At 38.7% G+C, this 16869-nt stretch overlaps 1 protein-coding gene across 2 annotated transcripts in view; it reads right to left on the reverse strand.

The window, feature by feature from the left end:
- The window catches only part of LOC140332604 (granzyme A-like), an 11208-nt gene extending 1373 nt beyond the window's left edge, over positions 1–9835 (reverse strand). Inside the window, exons 1-3 of one of the 2 annotated variants that reach the window (XM_072413815.1) lie at positions 9352–9835; positions 1967–2120; positions 532–676 (exon numbers count right to left, since the gene is read on the reverse strand). In XM_072413815.1, coding sequence (XP_072269916.1) covers positions 532–676; positions 1967–2112 — 291 coding nt within the window. In that variant the 5' untranslated portion in view covers positions 2113–2120; positions 9352–9835. Of the gene's footprint in view, positions 1–531; positions 677–1966; positions 2121–5195; positions 5537–9351 lie in introns of those variants that run through there. The other variant, XM_072413813.1, reaches the window with a different exon arrangement.
- Positions 9836–16869: the final 7034 nt, after the last annotated feature.

The raw sequence follows: 16869 nt of genomic DNA on the forward strand, positions 1-16869 counted from the left end.
TCCATTGGTGGACAGAGCAGATCTTCAGGTGTGGGGGTGGTAAATATGGTGGAGCTCCCTCTTCTTGAGATGATGTAAACATAGAGCATAGGGCTACCTCGTACAGCAAAACACCATTTTTACTTTGATTAAACGTTTATAGAGAATGGTGTATTGGATAAGATTTCTGAAACTTTAAAGCTGGAATCAACAAAAGAAAAAAGAAAAAAACCTCCAAGCAATACTAATAATCTGGCTGCAACAGCTCATGCAATACAGTAATACCTTTCCACCACCAGATTTACAGGGTAAATTATGTGCAGGGTCATTCAACCCACCCACTATCTCTGAGCCCAAGTTGTCATTAGTTTTGTTCCCTTGGGGGTCACCATCATACCCGTCTGGGCTTAGATTACTCATGTGGGGTGCAGGAGGGTTTGGAGGGAGAGGGTGCAGAGTTTTATATACAAAGTTGCTTATGAGGTTCTGTCTGAAAACTTTACTCGTTCATCTCACAACAAATAATTCAAAAGAAGTCAATATAACTCTCACTTTTATTAGCCGGAGGTCATTATTTAAATTTGTCTTGTTAAAATTTGGGTGCGCAATAGATTTTTCCACATGAAATTCTTGCCACCATTGGTTTGACTTTTCTCTGGAATGAGCGCCAAGAATTATTTTTTTCTTCCATCCATCCCTAAGAGAGAATAATGAGAAACATTTGTTGTAGTAGCTTGAGTTTAGCTAACCAAGTCCTTTGCAAAGTCACAGTCAATATAGCATAGAATGCAGATTATTTAGTTATGGCTTCTCCACGTTCCATATATTCATCTGCTGTTGCTTGGCAAGGGTTTACTACCAAAATTTGCTTTAAACTTTACTCATATCTCGGGCTGTGTAAGAGATTTCTCTATTTTTCATGTTCTTGAAACAATCTTTTTACCAGACAGAAAGTGAGGGAAAATCTGCAACAGTTAAACAATAGAAAGCTGACCAGGGCACCAACATTACCCTATTTAACCTAAAAAAAAATCCATCATTCTGTATTACTGTTAGAGAATTTTATTCACTCCTTGTTCTGGTTCATCAACCTTTTTACCAGACAGAATAAAAGAGAAATTATTTCATGTCAGAATTGCTGGAAAGGAAAAGTACTAATTTTGGCGAAGTTCCATGTTTGAGTCCAAGCTTAAAAGGGAGTAGTTGTTGCCACCAACACACATGGCTGCCCCCCTTTTGAAGCAGAGCAAGAATGGAAGTGCAGGTGGCCCAACAGAACTAATTGAGGATAAAATTGGGGATACTTCAAATATTTGGCTTTAAGGGCTGAGAATTAAAGTGGAAGTACCACTTTTAGGTTTCCATTATCAGGCAGAATATTATTGCATAAGGGGACAGGCAATGTCTCTGCAATAATGCATTTTACCGGCCTGCTTAAATTTATTTTACTTGGATTTTCTGCTTTATTAGAATATTACGTTAATAAAAGACTTCTAGTGGGGTTGTGCATGTGGTTTATTTATTTAATTATATTTTATTGTCAGAGGTTAAATTCTGCTTTAATCTAGATCAGGGGTCAGCAAAGTTTTATGGCCATTAGGCCATTTATGGGGTGGGTGGGAGCACACTATGCCGGACCTTCCCTAATGGCTTCACCAACGTATGGCCACGCCCCCTGAAGTGAAATCCCTCTCCTCCGTATGCATTGCCAACCAACTTTCAAAAAGGTACCGAAAAAGCCCCCGACACACATTAAACTGAGGAAGAAAGAAATGATAATTTACATAGCAAGTCCAACATTATAGAACAAGTAGACACGTTAATAGTGACCGTCTACAGCTGGCTATACCATGTTCTGAATAAAAAGAAACTTTACAGGCATAATAGAAAATATTTGCTAAATATGGTCATAATATTAAGCAATGTTACCTTTCATAGCATCAAAAGCAGGATTCACCTGTCTCAATTTAGTGATCAATGTTCTTACCTATCACAGTGACCAGCAGTTAAAACCCATCTGTCTTTTATCAAACTTCCTCCACATAACATTTCTTCATCTTTTCCGTCAAGCTTAATGAGTGCCATATATGGCCTGGAGTTAGGGGCAGCTTCTCGTCCATTCATTATTTTCATATTGGCCCCTATGTGGATTAAGACGAAGATTGAATGTTTTTAAACATAAAATATACTCAGCAGCACTTTGTGAAATTCTAATCTTGTTTAAAGTCATTGGAGAACATTTGACCAATCGGGTTAATTAGGACTGGTCAATCATTTTACGACTGTTAGTCCTGCTCAATAACAGCAGAGGTAATTTGCTCATATTTTGGGTTATTACTATTTTTCACTTAGAGATCAGCCAGCATGTGAAATCTACGTACATTGCTCTACTTTCTTTCTCTAAGATCTTTACCAATTGCATGTGTAATATTCACCCATCTAAAATCTATTTACCATATGTATAAGCATATGTAAGGTCATTCAGTAAAATATTATATAGGATGTTACGGTCATTTTAAAAGTGTTTTTTTTTTTTTTTTAAAGCAACTAACCATTATCCTTTATTAGTTTAATGAAGTCTGAGTTTTTTCATGCTTCTTTTAATATTATGTATTATTGCTGTAGCCATACAGAATATCAAGCTAGCTCAGGCATGGGCAAACTACGGCCTGCAGGCCATATACGGCCCAATAAGGTTGTTTCTCTGGCCCTTTGGGTGGTCTACACATCCCCCGTTTGTATCCTGGCTTGTAGAGGTGAGTGGGCTGTGTCCCTGCACACAACCCACCCACTCTCCCATCGCAGGCTCAGATCTGTCATTGTAGTATACCCTGTAAAAAAATAGTTAAATAAACACAAACACTCAATAAATTATTGAACAATAATTTTTTTTAACACATTTTTTTATCCGAATTTTTGCAGTCAATTTTGTTTTTTTTCAGGTCAGGTCTATCTGAATTCGAACAGCCATATTTGGGTTGAATATAAGGACAACTCAAATTCGAACACCAACACTAGCTATCAGCTGAGGACATCTTGATACAGGTCAATAATACTTTATAGCAGAAGAAAAAAGTAAACCTGACTTCCATTGGCCTTTTAATTTGCAGTTTGTTTTAATAGGATACCTGTCGATCCTGACATTAAAGTTTTTGTTCCGGTATCTTTTATTATGAGGACATCCTTTTGTACTTTTCCCCTAATTGGTGGTGGTAGTGATTTAAACACAAATTGGACCTGATTTATCAAAGCTCTCCAAGACTGGAGAAGATAGACTATAATGGGTGAACCTAGGAGATCCAGCAAAGCTGGAATGGATGTAGTCCAGGACTGCAAATATAGCAAATGATTTTAGGAAATCATTCCAGGTTTGTTCATCCTCAATAGCCTATCTTCCCCAGTCTTGGTGAGCTTTAGCATAATCCACTGTTGTAGTATCCAGAAGCTTGCCTTGAGAAATGCCATGCAACTATTAATTAGAAGGCATGTACACAGAAAGTGGCGTCCAAAAGTTGGCATAAAGAACAGTAGTGCTGTGGCATTAAAGGTAAATTATTGCTAGGCTGGGGGTCATTCCTGTTGACTATTTCTGGAAACTTTGTGACAACACCCACTTTAACACCTATGCTTTTAATTATTTTTCTTTTTTTGCAACAGCACTTTTCATTTTATGCTTTGCTAGTCCCCCAATTTAAACTTTCATTGGTCCCATCTTTTAGTGTGATGCCCCTCCTTTACACCCATTTAGAGAAAATCCACAGGTTGCCTAAATGCTCAATTCCTATCCAGCATATGCAGGTCCTATTTTTTATGAGTTGAGTTGGCAGACCATTTAGAATTGTAGCACACTGCTGTATGGTGTGAAAATGTCAGCACAGTACACCAGTAAAAAAGGCAGAAAAATAGCATAAACAGGAAGCCAGTACATGTTATTTATTTATGATTTACTGTTTTTCTATTGATTAAACCATGACAAATACTAGTTATAGGAACATCTGGCAGATACAAAAATAAAAGATAAGACAAGATACAAGAAGATACAACCACAAGATCTTCTGACATTAGCTAGTATTAGATTGTAAACTAGCAAAGAAAATATTGTGTTAGCTTAGTAAAGTTGATAAATACCTAATTGCGTTCATAATTAATTTCTTAAAGCAGTGGAGTCACTTAGCAAAACAATATATATATATATATATATATATATATATATATATATATATAATTTTTTTTTTTCTGTATATATATAATATTAATCAATGTTTCTGAAACAGTGTTCCTTGGGACCCCTGGGTTCCTCTGGAGTGAGGAGCAATCTGTAAGGGTGACATTCTTCCCATTGGCCTGCTATGAGAAGCATTCTTCCTAAAGAGCATCATGCTAATGCACTGTGATCTTGTGATCTATGGATATTATGATCATAGCAGGGAGTCCCTTGGATATGAATAATGCTTCAAGTGTTCCTCCATGTTAAAAAGCTGAAGAAAGGCTGATATAAAGAATATGTTCACAGTTCCGTAATTACTGTGAAGCTGTGGTTTCATTTAACAGTTTATTTTGTATAGTCAACAGTGTGCAGGGAGAAAAAAAAAATTGATTTTGCATTATTAATATTATGCATTATTCATTTGTAAATGAATGCAGATTTGTATTACTACAAAGAATGCTTTTTGTAATATGTTGGCGTTTCATAAATACTGTTTATTATCAATAATAATAATAAAAATAATATTAATAAACTCTGTTGCTGCTGGTTGGAGGAATGCCACATTTGGCACACTATTTGCCATTTTATGGCAGACTTACCTAATAAAGTGCCCTCACATCTGGACTTGGAGTCTTTGGCTATCATCACTGATCAGTTCAGAATAACCTAATTCCTTCATTTCAGCACATAATTGTGTATTTTTTTTGTAAAATTATTTTTATATCTAATAAAAAAAGATGAAAAAACCAGAACAGGAAGGAGAGAGCACACAGACCATACACATTGAGACACCAGTAAGGGCACCTGGGTGGTTGCATGACCATCCCAGCCTCAGTGGTGTTTCATAAAGTCCCACTTTTAAAAATGTTGGAACAGGCAGGGTATTATTGTAGAAAGGGACGGGCAATATCCATAGTTACATGGTTACATAGTAGGTTAGGTTGAAAAAAGAGATCAGTCTATCAAGTTCAAGCACTAGGGAAATCCCTTCTGCAATGATCATTCTTACCTGTCTGATTGCTCCAGGGAACTCTACACATTGCTGAACTGCTCATGCAGCCCTACATAGAGATATTATCTTGGCCCGGCCAATCAAGACGACCAAAGACTGCAAGAAGGGAGAGAAGAAGGAAGAAGATGGCATGATGGCATTCCCTATGGGCAAATGCCGGTTAGATCAGATCATATTCAGTCTTATGCAAGAGGGGAGTAATGACCACAGTGCATTGGTCTATAACAGCCAATCAGCAATTGTTTCTCAGTGTCCTGCTGGCTTTCAACCAATAAAATGTAAGATGTGAATATTTGATGTTACGGTCCTTTAAGGTTGGTCTGTTTTATAATAAACATTTTTTTAATAGGGTTTATTTATATTATTTAAAAAATTTTAATTTCTCTTACCTTCACAAAGGAGGATGCACGTTGCTGAAAGAAGTAGGAGGAACAGTCCCATGGTTTGGTCAGTACAAATGCTTCCCATTTATGAACATTTTGGGAAGAAAAGGTTTATATAGCCCACATTTCTACTGCAGTGCTATCTCAAACAGCATCTGTTGTACATCGATTAGAAGGATTTCTTCTAGTGGTAAAATTACTTCATTCTCTTAACACAACTTTTTTCATTGCTCATTAGTTGCAGCATCTGACAACATTTGCACCAAACATTACATATGTCTGAGAGGCTGATGGGAACATTAGATGAAAGATGTGGGGGTAAAGATAACAGATATCAGTTTCTAATTATTATTATTATTATTATTATTATTATTATTAATAATAAAAATAATAATAATAATAATAATAATAATAATAAATAGTATTTATAAAGTGCCAACATATTACTTAGCTTTGTACCATAAATAGGGGTTGTAAATAACGGACAGATACAAATAATGACACAGGAGGAGGAGAGGACCCTGCCCAGAAGAGCTTACAATCTAAGAGATACGGGTGTGGTATGGTTAGTAGTAGGCACATTAAACTGGTCTTGTTTAGAATGTTGATGATGTTGTGAAGGTTATCCAAGCAGCTTTTTCTGTTCTATTGAGTGCTAGGAACATGCCCAAGAATTTATACCACACAAGAAACTTGCCCCTTGGAATGTGCCAAGGCAGATTTTGATTGTCCAAGAACACGGTGGAGGGTGTGAACTTCATTTGTGACTTTCAATAATTGTGAAACTTTATTTGTAAGTTCACAATTATTGAATGAGTGAAAGGAAAAGAGGGCTTTTAGGCATATAAATATTTTCTTCAAATAAGTAGGTAGAAAATATATCGTACAGCCATGTGTTATAGGGTAGTAGAGTTTACATGCAACTGAGTTATGTGGTGTACAAAGTTATAGTGCAAACATTAATACATATATTTACAGTAAGTGATCATACGGTTTCAACATTGTCTCAATCTTGACGCGTTTCGCCAATGTGCTTCCTCAGGGGATTTTCAGAGACCTTTTTACTGTACTAGTAAAACTACAGAGAAGAATATTTAAATTAGAATCATCAATAATTTGATATAATAGCATCCGAATCAAATAAAAGTATGTCTTACAGTCGCATAGACCGGTGGTCACCAACTAACCGGTGGTAAAGGAGAAAATGTTGGTGGTCTGTGGCTCTGGATGGTGCAGTCAGAAGAGGGACCCCACCAGGAGGGCGCGGACTACGTCTCCTGTACGTATTGTAGGCTCAGGGCGGTGGGTTGGGTTGGGTCTCTGGAGTGGGTGGATTCTGGCATCATGACCTCACTTTGGGGGAAGTTTCTGCCCCTCAAAGTGTCACACGGCTCCCTGCGCATGGTCCGTGGGTCTTGAAAAAAGTTGGCAACCACTGGCATAGACTATGTAGCAAAGATAAGGGTGTGTTCCCATGTACTGCGCTCAATACACAGTACAGTACAGTATCAGTGAACTTGAGTGATCCAGCAAACCTGGAATGGATTTGTTAGCAAATGTTTCAATAATTGACCAGATCCATTCCAGGTTTGCTGGATCACCCGGGTTCAAGGCCATAGGGAGAGAAAATTTAAAGATTATGAACAATGGTAAAATATTGGTTAAATGTGGGAAAAGTGAATACTGCAGGGATTTTCATCAGGGTAACACTTTACAAATATCCACCCGTATCTCTAAAATGTAAAGGTAAAATGGAATGTAATATAAAGCAGGATACTTAGCACTATAACAATGTACAGTGCTGCAAATTATGTTGGAGCTACATAAATACTGTTTAATATTATTACTAATAATAACAATAATAATAATAATAGTGGAAAAGGAATTGGATTCATTCTGGGGGGTGCATCCCATCTTCCCTTGGGGCTGCTAGGACGGATTGTCCTCTGCAGGTCAATTGTCAAGTGTTTTAAAAAATTGCGATCAGGCAATTCTACTTGCAAATACTTGCCTTTTACTGTAACAACTGCCTGCCATTAATAGAGATAAAAAAAAAAATTCAAGCTGTTGGACAAGGGTAAAAAACATCTAAATATATGATCACTCATTTTTGTTTTTTGAATATGATATCTTTTTTTCTTTTTCTCATGGAGCTGAAGTTCTTTTTTCAGTAAATTGCCAGTTGGGCTTTCAGACATGCAATAACATGCAATAACTTTTTGACTATTGACATGATATTTTGGGATGGCATCAGTGTAATTTCCTTGAGGAACATTAAGTAATAGCATAGATTTATGTATATGAGTGTGTTTGAGAAAAAGAGCACACCTTTTTTCAATTGCACATCAGGATAAAATAAAAAAATGTGGCCCTTAGCATGCAATAAAATTAGGCAAATTTAACTTAAGATGAACAGCACATGTAATATTACAAAATGGTATATTTATTTAACAAAGCAAAATGCAGAAGCAGCTACTTAATTGATTAATTGCAGGTGTGACCACCTCTATAAAAGCAAAAGATTTGGCAGTTTGCTGGTGCATTCAGGTGTGTGCAATGCCAAGTAGGGTAGATTATGGCAATGGTTTTAAAGAAGCAATTGTTGCTGCCCATTATTCTAGGAATGGCTAAAAGGCCAAACAATTTGAAGTTCATCATTCTACAGTGAGAAAGATTATTCACAAGTGGAAAACTTTCAAGACAGTTGCCAATCTGCCCAAGAGTGGATGTCTCAGTAAATTCACCCCATTGTCAGAATTTGAAATGTTCAGAGAAATTGCATGAAATTGGTGAATTTTTAGATAATAGGTTTTATATGATTGAAAATGCATACAGGTATTGTGTATGCTGATGAATTGTGCAAAGGAATGGCTATGTGCTAAATTCTAGTGTTCAAGGGTATATAGAGGAGGTATTGAGTGTGTAGAAGAGAGTAGTCTGTTGAATCACAACTTGTTATAAAACAAAATGCAAAATGAAGGGCTTGTTCATAGTGTTCATTGGATGTTTATATATATTATATATATTTGGATATGTATTATGGATTATAGGTATTATTTCATCTTTTATTATTTGTTTGTTTTCCTTTTTTGCAGCAACAGAATTGTTGCTGAGTTGTTTGATGTCTATTATGTTGAAATGTGTAATAGTCAATAGTCACTATTGGTATTTCATAGGTTTAGATATATATGCATTTTTATGAAGTTTTTTTGTATTTATATTTTAATGTTATTTTTAAGTAACAGAAAAAATATCATGATAAATGATCATGATAAAATATAAAACCATTAAGTGCCAATTTTTCTTGCTTGAATGTCAATTATGGGTATTATAGGGCATTTCTGCATGGTGTGGAAAGGGCATGAAAATATCAAGTACACAAGAAGCACAAACAGGAAACTAGTGCATGTTATGACATTGATGATTTACTTGATTTGTTGCATTGATTGAACTGTGCCAAGTAATAATGAAAAAAATCTGGCATATATAAAGATAAATGATAAGATATAGGAGGTTAGGGGAGCAGAGACAGAAAACCACAAGTTATTTGGACATTAGTTGGTATTAGACTGTTACTTGTTAACTTAAACGATCGGTTGGTTCAATCAATATGTTTTTTTTATTTTTGTTTAATTATAAATAATATTATACATTTATTAAAGTAGTAGAGGTTGTTCACTTATCAAAATGATTGCTCACTTGGTAAACAGTATGTTAAGTTAAAGGTGGGTATTACAAAAGGGACAGCCAATTTCCCTGTCTGTTCATACCTGTCTGATCGCCAACCAGCTGTCTAATTTTGTTGAGCTGCGCGTGTGCACCTGACAATGCCAGCTTCCCTTGAGCATGCCAGGAATATTGAACTCATCATCAATCATCCCATCACAGATAATTAGGATGGCAAGGATTTCTATCTCATATCTGCAGCTACCGATCGACCAATCTGAATAGGTAAAGATAAGTATTTTAGACTAAGGCTACATACACATGTGCAAAAGTTGTAAGCGACTGCACAATGCATGAACAAGAGCTGTACATACAGTGCTGTTCTGCTCTATGGAGAGGGGAGGTGGAGAACGACAGAGCAGCACCCCACTGTGCCCTCTCCCCTTCACTTTCATTATGATCGTTCCTTGTTTGTGATGACGAGCCCTGTACACACACCAGATTCTCTTCCGATATCAGCCCTGAGGTGATTATCGGACGAGAGACATCTGATGTGTGTATGCAGCCTTATTCAACCTTAAGCTATGTACATATTATTATTATTATTATTATTATTAAACAGGATTTATATAGCGCCAACATATTACGCAGCGCTGTCAGATGACTGTCACCAAAGACTTCCCTTTGACAAAAATTTGACATATGTCCCTCAACATTGTTCATCAATCCCTGATTGATTAATGAATGACCGGTTTGGAATGGCCATTGTGACTCCCTACGAGGAACGCACAGCATGGTGCCACTCCTCACTCCTCCTCTCTCCATAGGACAGGACAGCTCTGTGTTCAGCACTCATTCATCTATTACTTAAAATGATCACAAAAGATCGTCATCAGCAACAATGACCACAGTGTATTAATCTATAGAAATCAATCTTCTCTCTGTGTTCTGAGCTGATTAAAGGTAAAATGTGACTAGTTATGTTTTCATTCCTCTTACCTTCACAAAGAAGGGAGCATGTATCTGAAAGAAACAATTTAATCATTTGATTAGTATAAATAATTTCCTTTGTGAACATTTTGGAAAGAAGAAGTTTATGAGGCCCACATCGCCACTGCGATACAATCTCAACAAACTTCTGTTACAGCTCATCAGTAACAGCATCTGATAACATTTGAACCATACATCACATATGTCTGAGAGCCGATTCTAATCAATGTAGTTGTAAAGAACCCCATAGACCTCAAGAGTTTGTGAATGTTCTCACAGGTCATGGTAGGGTTAGTAGAAGATAGTCACCTTCAGCTGGACTTCTCCTTTAAAGTTGTGCAGCTTATCCAAACAGCTTTTTTGGTCTAATGATTGCCAATAACAGACCCAAGCATTTATACCCATGTAAGTAGTCCTTTCAATCCAGTCATCATGAAATGTGCTAAAACAGATATTGATTGTCCAAGTTGGTGGACGGGTTGAAAAGATCACCCTGTTCCAATTTCATTATCCATTCCTATAACATAAAGCCACAGTCACCAAAGCCATCTTCATTTGGACTGTGGTAAAATATTACACCCATAGTGGTATCTCTCTGTGGTACCTAGGGAGATGTCCACTGTTCAGGAGCACACATGAACTACATTGATGAGATGCAATACTTAGGCTGGGTACATACGTGCCATGATTGTCATTGGTAAGGATCTTTCAGGATCCTTTCCAACGACAAAAGGCTGCATGATGCATGAACGAATGCTGTACATACAACGCTGTCTGCTCTATGAAGAGGGGGGGGGGGGGGAGAATGGCGGAGTGGCACCCCACTGTGCTCTCCCCCCTTCAGTTGTATTATGATCGCTCATCCGTGGATCCATCAGGAGGGTCGTTAGAATGATGGACGACAAGTGCTGTACACACGCCAGATTCTCTTCTGCTATCAACCCTGGGGGGATTATCAGATGATAATTATCCGACGTGTGTATGTAACCTTAGAAAGTCTTCATACTACATCTGTACTGCATGCCCAATCTAATCATTTACAAGTTGTTCTGAGATAGCTCACACTCTCAGCAGACAGTGGACTCCATCAGGATGATACCTTGCAGATCTTTAGAACGTTTAATCCAAACTGTAAAGATCCACACAACAGTGGACATCAGATAGGTCAAAATATCATGGCACTTATATATATATATATATATATATATATATATATATGTGTGTGTACAATATATAGTCCAGAGCATACTGCAAGAAGGAAAGAGCTAACAGTGAAACTGAAACTACAAGGAAATAATTTGAGATGCAATTATAAACAAATCAGCGGAACAATATGCATGAGTAACATGACAACACCATGCTATTTGATTACACAAATTTTATTTAGCAAATCAGGATATTTAGAGTTGTAAAAAGAAGTAAGCATGACGAAAATCATACACTTCATTGACAAAATCAATATATTAAAGCTAACAAAACACAATACAATTAGATTATAAATGATTCTTCATCCTGACGTAGCTGCTATGGGGCTTGGAATTGGAAGGGGCCCCATATAGAAAATCAATGTGCTTGTGAATGAAACACAAATCTAGTACTGCATCATTAAGGTTTGCATTAATTACTGCTGATACTGATCTTTTTTTTACTATATACATTATACATACATACTACATTGCCCATCAAGAGGCCCATCAAAATCATTGTTAACAGTCACAGATCCTTCCTGCAGGTTAGAAATTGTTTGGGAGTCTTAGTAATATTTATGTATTACTCTTAGAACTTCTGGTCATCCTAGTACCCCAGAAATGACCCTTGTATGCCTAATAAAATTGTATACAAATTGTAAAAAATGGAAGTATTAACCTCCCCAGCCATAACCCCGAGTGTGACTCGGGGTAGAAAAAAGATGCTGGAAGCGGTAACCCCGAGTGTAGGTTAACCTATGAAAAACAATAGTTGTTTGTTGTCCAGTTTAGGAGAGCTTTAATAAATCAGGTCAAATGTGTAATGCTGCACAAATTCTTTAACAGGTCTGATAATGATATGACCTCTGTGATAGATTGTGACCTATAATAAATAAAAGTTTGAATAAGTCTAGGTCGGGGGTGTCAAACTCAAATACACAGAGGGGCAAAATGAAAAACTTAGACAAAATCGCGGGCCAACCTTCAAATTTGTTGAAAAAATTGAGGAAATGTTTCCTTCTCATGAGATATTAACCCTTTTTCATATGGAAACAGAGAGGTTTTGCTTAACATTCAGTCTGGAACAAGCTTATAATAGAGATTGCCATTCATTTTTTTTTTATTTAGGAAAAAATCTTATGCCTCTTTCTCTGTTTTAGCCTTGAGTTAAATTTCAATGGTAACCTTTTTGCGCAGGCTAACAATAATAATAACAATATTCTTCTATGAAAATCCAACCATTCAAGTCCATGCCTTGGAGTAGCAAGGAAAAGTACAGCTGAGGGGTGGAAATGCCAGACGCGGCCAATGCAGGGCTAAATCTTATGAGTAGCCCACCGCTGAAACTCCCTCTTCATTGAAATAGCACCACTACTAAAATTCCCAGCATTTTTTGCATCTATAAAACAGTCCATTGCAGGGCCACGCATAAGCAGAGAGCCCGCTGGTCTAAAGACGCGAGTGATACCGGGAATTGTAGTAGCGGCACTACTTCAATACAGCGGCAGGCCAGCTGCAGTTCATATTTAGGATTCCTTTAGGGGCCAAAAAAAAGGACATTGGGGGCCAGGTTTCGCCCCCAGGCCAGAGTTTGACACCACTGGTCTAGAGGGACAGTGTAATAAAATAAAGCTTCCTTTTTCTTGTGTTTTCTTTGAAGAATTATGTAATGTCTGGGTTGAGGTTTGGTCATTTGTCAGTTTATGATGTCAACATCAAGATAAAATGTGTGATACAATCATAAACTGTGTCATTCTCTATAAATTTCAAATTCCTAAGCGCTAAAGACTTAAACAATAACCTATATGTAATAAATAAACTAAACATTGCACGCATTTAGGAAGATAGGACAAGGCTGTGGGCTTGTTCACAAAGCTGGCAAATGAGGTGATAATAAATATTACAGTTACCGAAATGTTAATCACTGGAGGCCTGTACATTGTGTTAACAAGAAGATTGAAGTCCCAGTCATTGTGTAAGTGCAGTATTCATACAGGTGCATTGCACTTATATTTGACAGTTTAAAGGTAAAGTAAAGGTACCAAGTAAAGGTACGTTTAATCTGTGATGATAGATGAGGAGGGTAGGGTCCCTGTTAGGAAGTGCTCATCTATCTGGCGACTCCGTGCTGTGCACCATCGTGGCATAAAACATTGTCTGTTCTGTCTGTTCTGTCTGTCCAGCAATGTCATTTGCATCAGCCAAGAGAACTAAGATACCAGCAGCCCCTGCTTCCCTTTAGCTGTGCAGCCTGATGGATTTATGGGTTGTGCACAGCTGAAGGGGATTCTAGAGGCTGATCTGCTCCTGACTCCTGCATTGCTATTGGCTGCTGGGACTTTAACCCCCCTAGGATTTTTAATGCAAAAACCGGTCAAACTCGGGGTAAGAAAACAAGCCCCTCCTACCTGCGCCCCGCCACCCAGCGGCGAACAAATGATCAAATGCAAGCGTTTTTGCATTAGGGGCCGTGGCCGGGAAATTTAAAAGCAGATTATCCTGTAATCTGCTTTTGAATGACCCCCGGGGTCCCGGCCATGCCGCTGCTTGCATCAGCAGTTAGATGCGATGCACAATGCAGGACTTTTTGCATTATGCATCACATCCAACTGCTGATGCGAGCCGCAATAGTAAACTCCGGGGGTGATGCCAACGGCGCATGGCATCACCCGGAAGATGTGATGCTTGCATCCTCCTGGTGATGAGAGCAGCAGCCGTTGGTGGATTCAGAGGGTGAGGCAGGGCGGAAAAACCCCAATCGCATCACCTGGGAAGATGTGACATCTTCCGGGTGATGCGACTGGAGTGATGGATTGTGGGGGCTGGAAAATTAAAAGCAGATTACAATGTGGTGAAAGGCAGGAGGCAGTTCAGCTGACTAAGAGACAGTGTGCTCACCTGGAGTGGAATGGTGTCGGAGCCCCGCACATTTGGGGTGTGTGAGTGGCCCCTTGCCAGGGGGTAGTTTGAGGTGTTGGCTGAGGGTGCCCATGTGTGTTGCAGTCTGGTTGGTTACGGTGGCCAGGACCAGTTGGATGGGCGCCTGCTCGGGGGCATAGTTCAACACTGCCTGGAATAAGGGGAGTACCAACGTGGGTCAGTTCAGTGGCCGGGAATGGGGGTATCGTGGTGCTACATCAGGTGTTGGCACTTTGGTGGTGGGCGAGTGGCCACCTGGCATGGTAGGGTTCCAGGGTGGGCTATGATTTGGGTAATGTTCCAAGTGGGACATAATTTTTGCTGTTAAGTTGTTTTTTGAAGTGGCGGCTGGAGTGACCTGGTGTGGTGGTCTGGTCGGTTACGGTGGCCAGGACCTTTTTGGATGGGCGCCTGCTTAATAGAACGGTTCCACACAGCTCGGAGTATGGTGAATATTGAGGTGGGCCATTTCTGCGGCCAGGAATGGAGGAAGACTAATTGGCAGGCTGGAATTCAACAAGGCAAGGATCCAGTGCATGGTAAAGTGGGGGATTTTGGCAGAGGGGATTCTGTTTGGTGGGGCCCCCCTCTTTATTGTGAATGGATGATTAGGACTCCTGAGGCGGTGCTGGGCGGCTAGGGGCCAAGGTGGAAATGTTGGAAGAGTTAAATTACTGTTGGGTGCGGATTTTACCTTCTGAGACCTGCAGCCTGGTTGTTTAGGTGTAAAGCCGGGAGTTTGATAACATTATGGATATTTTGGTTATGTATTAATAAAAGGGGGGAATTAGGTTGGTGGTTAATTAGGTTATTTTCAATGTAATATGTTGGTGTTATATAATAATTTATTTAATGGTGGTTAAATAAACAGCTGCTTGCCAGCCAATTTAAATCTGGGTATTTAATGGTGGGGGAGTGGTTGGTAAGCAGGTGAGGGGTCTGAGGGAGGCAGAGGCTCTGATGGGGTGATAAAGGATGGGCTAGAAGGTCTGAGCTACCATGGTCATGCTCCCACCGTTGTCAACCCAGAACGCCTGACTGATCGTCACTTCACTGAATACATCCCACCAACCCAGAAAAAGGCAGCACCAACAAGGATGTGCGTGGTTTGCTGCTCAAAGACCGATGGCAGAGAAAGGAAGATCAGAAAGGAAACCAGGTTCTACTGTCCTGACTGTGATATTGGACTTTGTGCAGCACCCTGCTTCAAAATCTACCATACCCGGGATGTCTACTAGAAATGTAAATGTTTTTTTTTTTTCTAAAATCTGCATTTAATTTACATTATATTTTATCAATATTATTGCACCCTTGTTTGGACAAATTTTAGTGAAAATGTTTTGATAAATTACATTTCATTATTTTTTATAATTATTTCAAATTATTTATTATATTATAATTTATGATTATAATAAAATAAATATATACATTTAATCCTTAGAATTACAGGCCCACAATATAAACAACAAATTTATATGCCAAAAAAATTGTATCACTTTTTGCATAAAAAAACTGACAGAATTAGAATGCTGGGGGGGTTAAATCCTCTCTGCTCCCAGTCACCAGTGCCTGTTGTAGCATTAGCTGGGCTTATCTGTGCTGGACAGATTCTGAGTATTTTCTGTTGCTGACCTTTGCCTGTTCCTGACAATCTGCTTGAACTCAGCCTGAACCAACCTTTGCCTGTGACCCAGACTCTGCTTGTGCCTTTTCCTTTGTACTTCGTTTGGCGGACAGGTGTTCTGTGTATGACCTCTGCTTTGTATCCTGGACTTGTCTCTGCTGGAATCTTGGTACTCCTTTAAATGTGGGCTCCTGGCCTGCTGCCAGCCCTTTCCCAGACACCATCCCTTGCGCAGCAAGTCCTGGGGGCAACCAAGTGCTGGAAGATGCAACCAGTCTCCCAAGGCTGAGCGGGGGCTTGCTATAGGTGAAGACTGTGGTGTTAGATTGGGGGACTGGTGTCTGGTGAGGCTGGTGCTGACCAGGGCCTTACAGTCCCTAACTTAGTTAAACCTCAAATGATTGGGTTGTCGAGCCTGGTTTTTAAACAAACGATTTGAGAGAAAACCAAAAGAACAGCTTTTAATAGCAATAAGTGTGTTTAATGAAATCAGTGTATTTAAAGTTTGTACATTAAACAAGGTTCAACAACTAAAGGTAAGTTCACCATAGACATTGCAAATAAACATATTTACAGCTATCCATAGTCAATAAATGCTCAGATCCCGACGCGTTTCGCCATATCGGCTTCTTTAGGGGACATCATGTAGGCTTATATTGAAAAATAGATCATGGTAGTATAGATTGGTGAAGTTAGGCATTTAGGTTAGAGGGTTGCAGTGGCTAACTGCATAGTAGTTGGAAATGTGTGATCCCCAAAGGGATGCTTAATGTTACTAGGCTGTCAACAGTATTTATAATTAAATACTTTCTCCTTCTGTTACCTTCCACAAGAGGAGAGATTTCTGAGTTATATATTATGGAAGGGTATATACTAAGCCGATACCAATTAGAATGTTGGTA

This window comes from Pyxicephalus adspersus, chromosome 6, assembly GCF_032062135.1.
Source record: "Pyxicephalus adspersus chromosome 6, UCB_Pads_2.0, whole genome shotgun sequence".
In the NCBI taxonomy this organism is placed as follows: domain Eukaryota; kingdom Metazoa; phylum Chordata; class Amphibia; order Anura; family Pyxicephalidae; genus Pyxicephalus; species Pyxicephalus adspersus.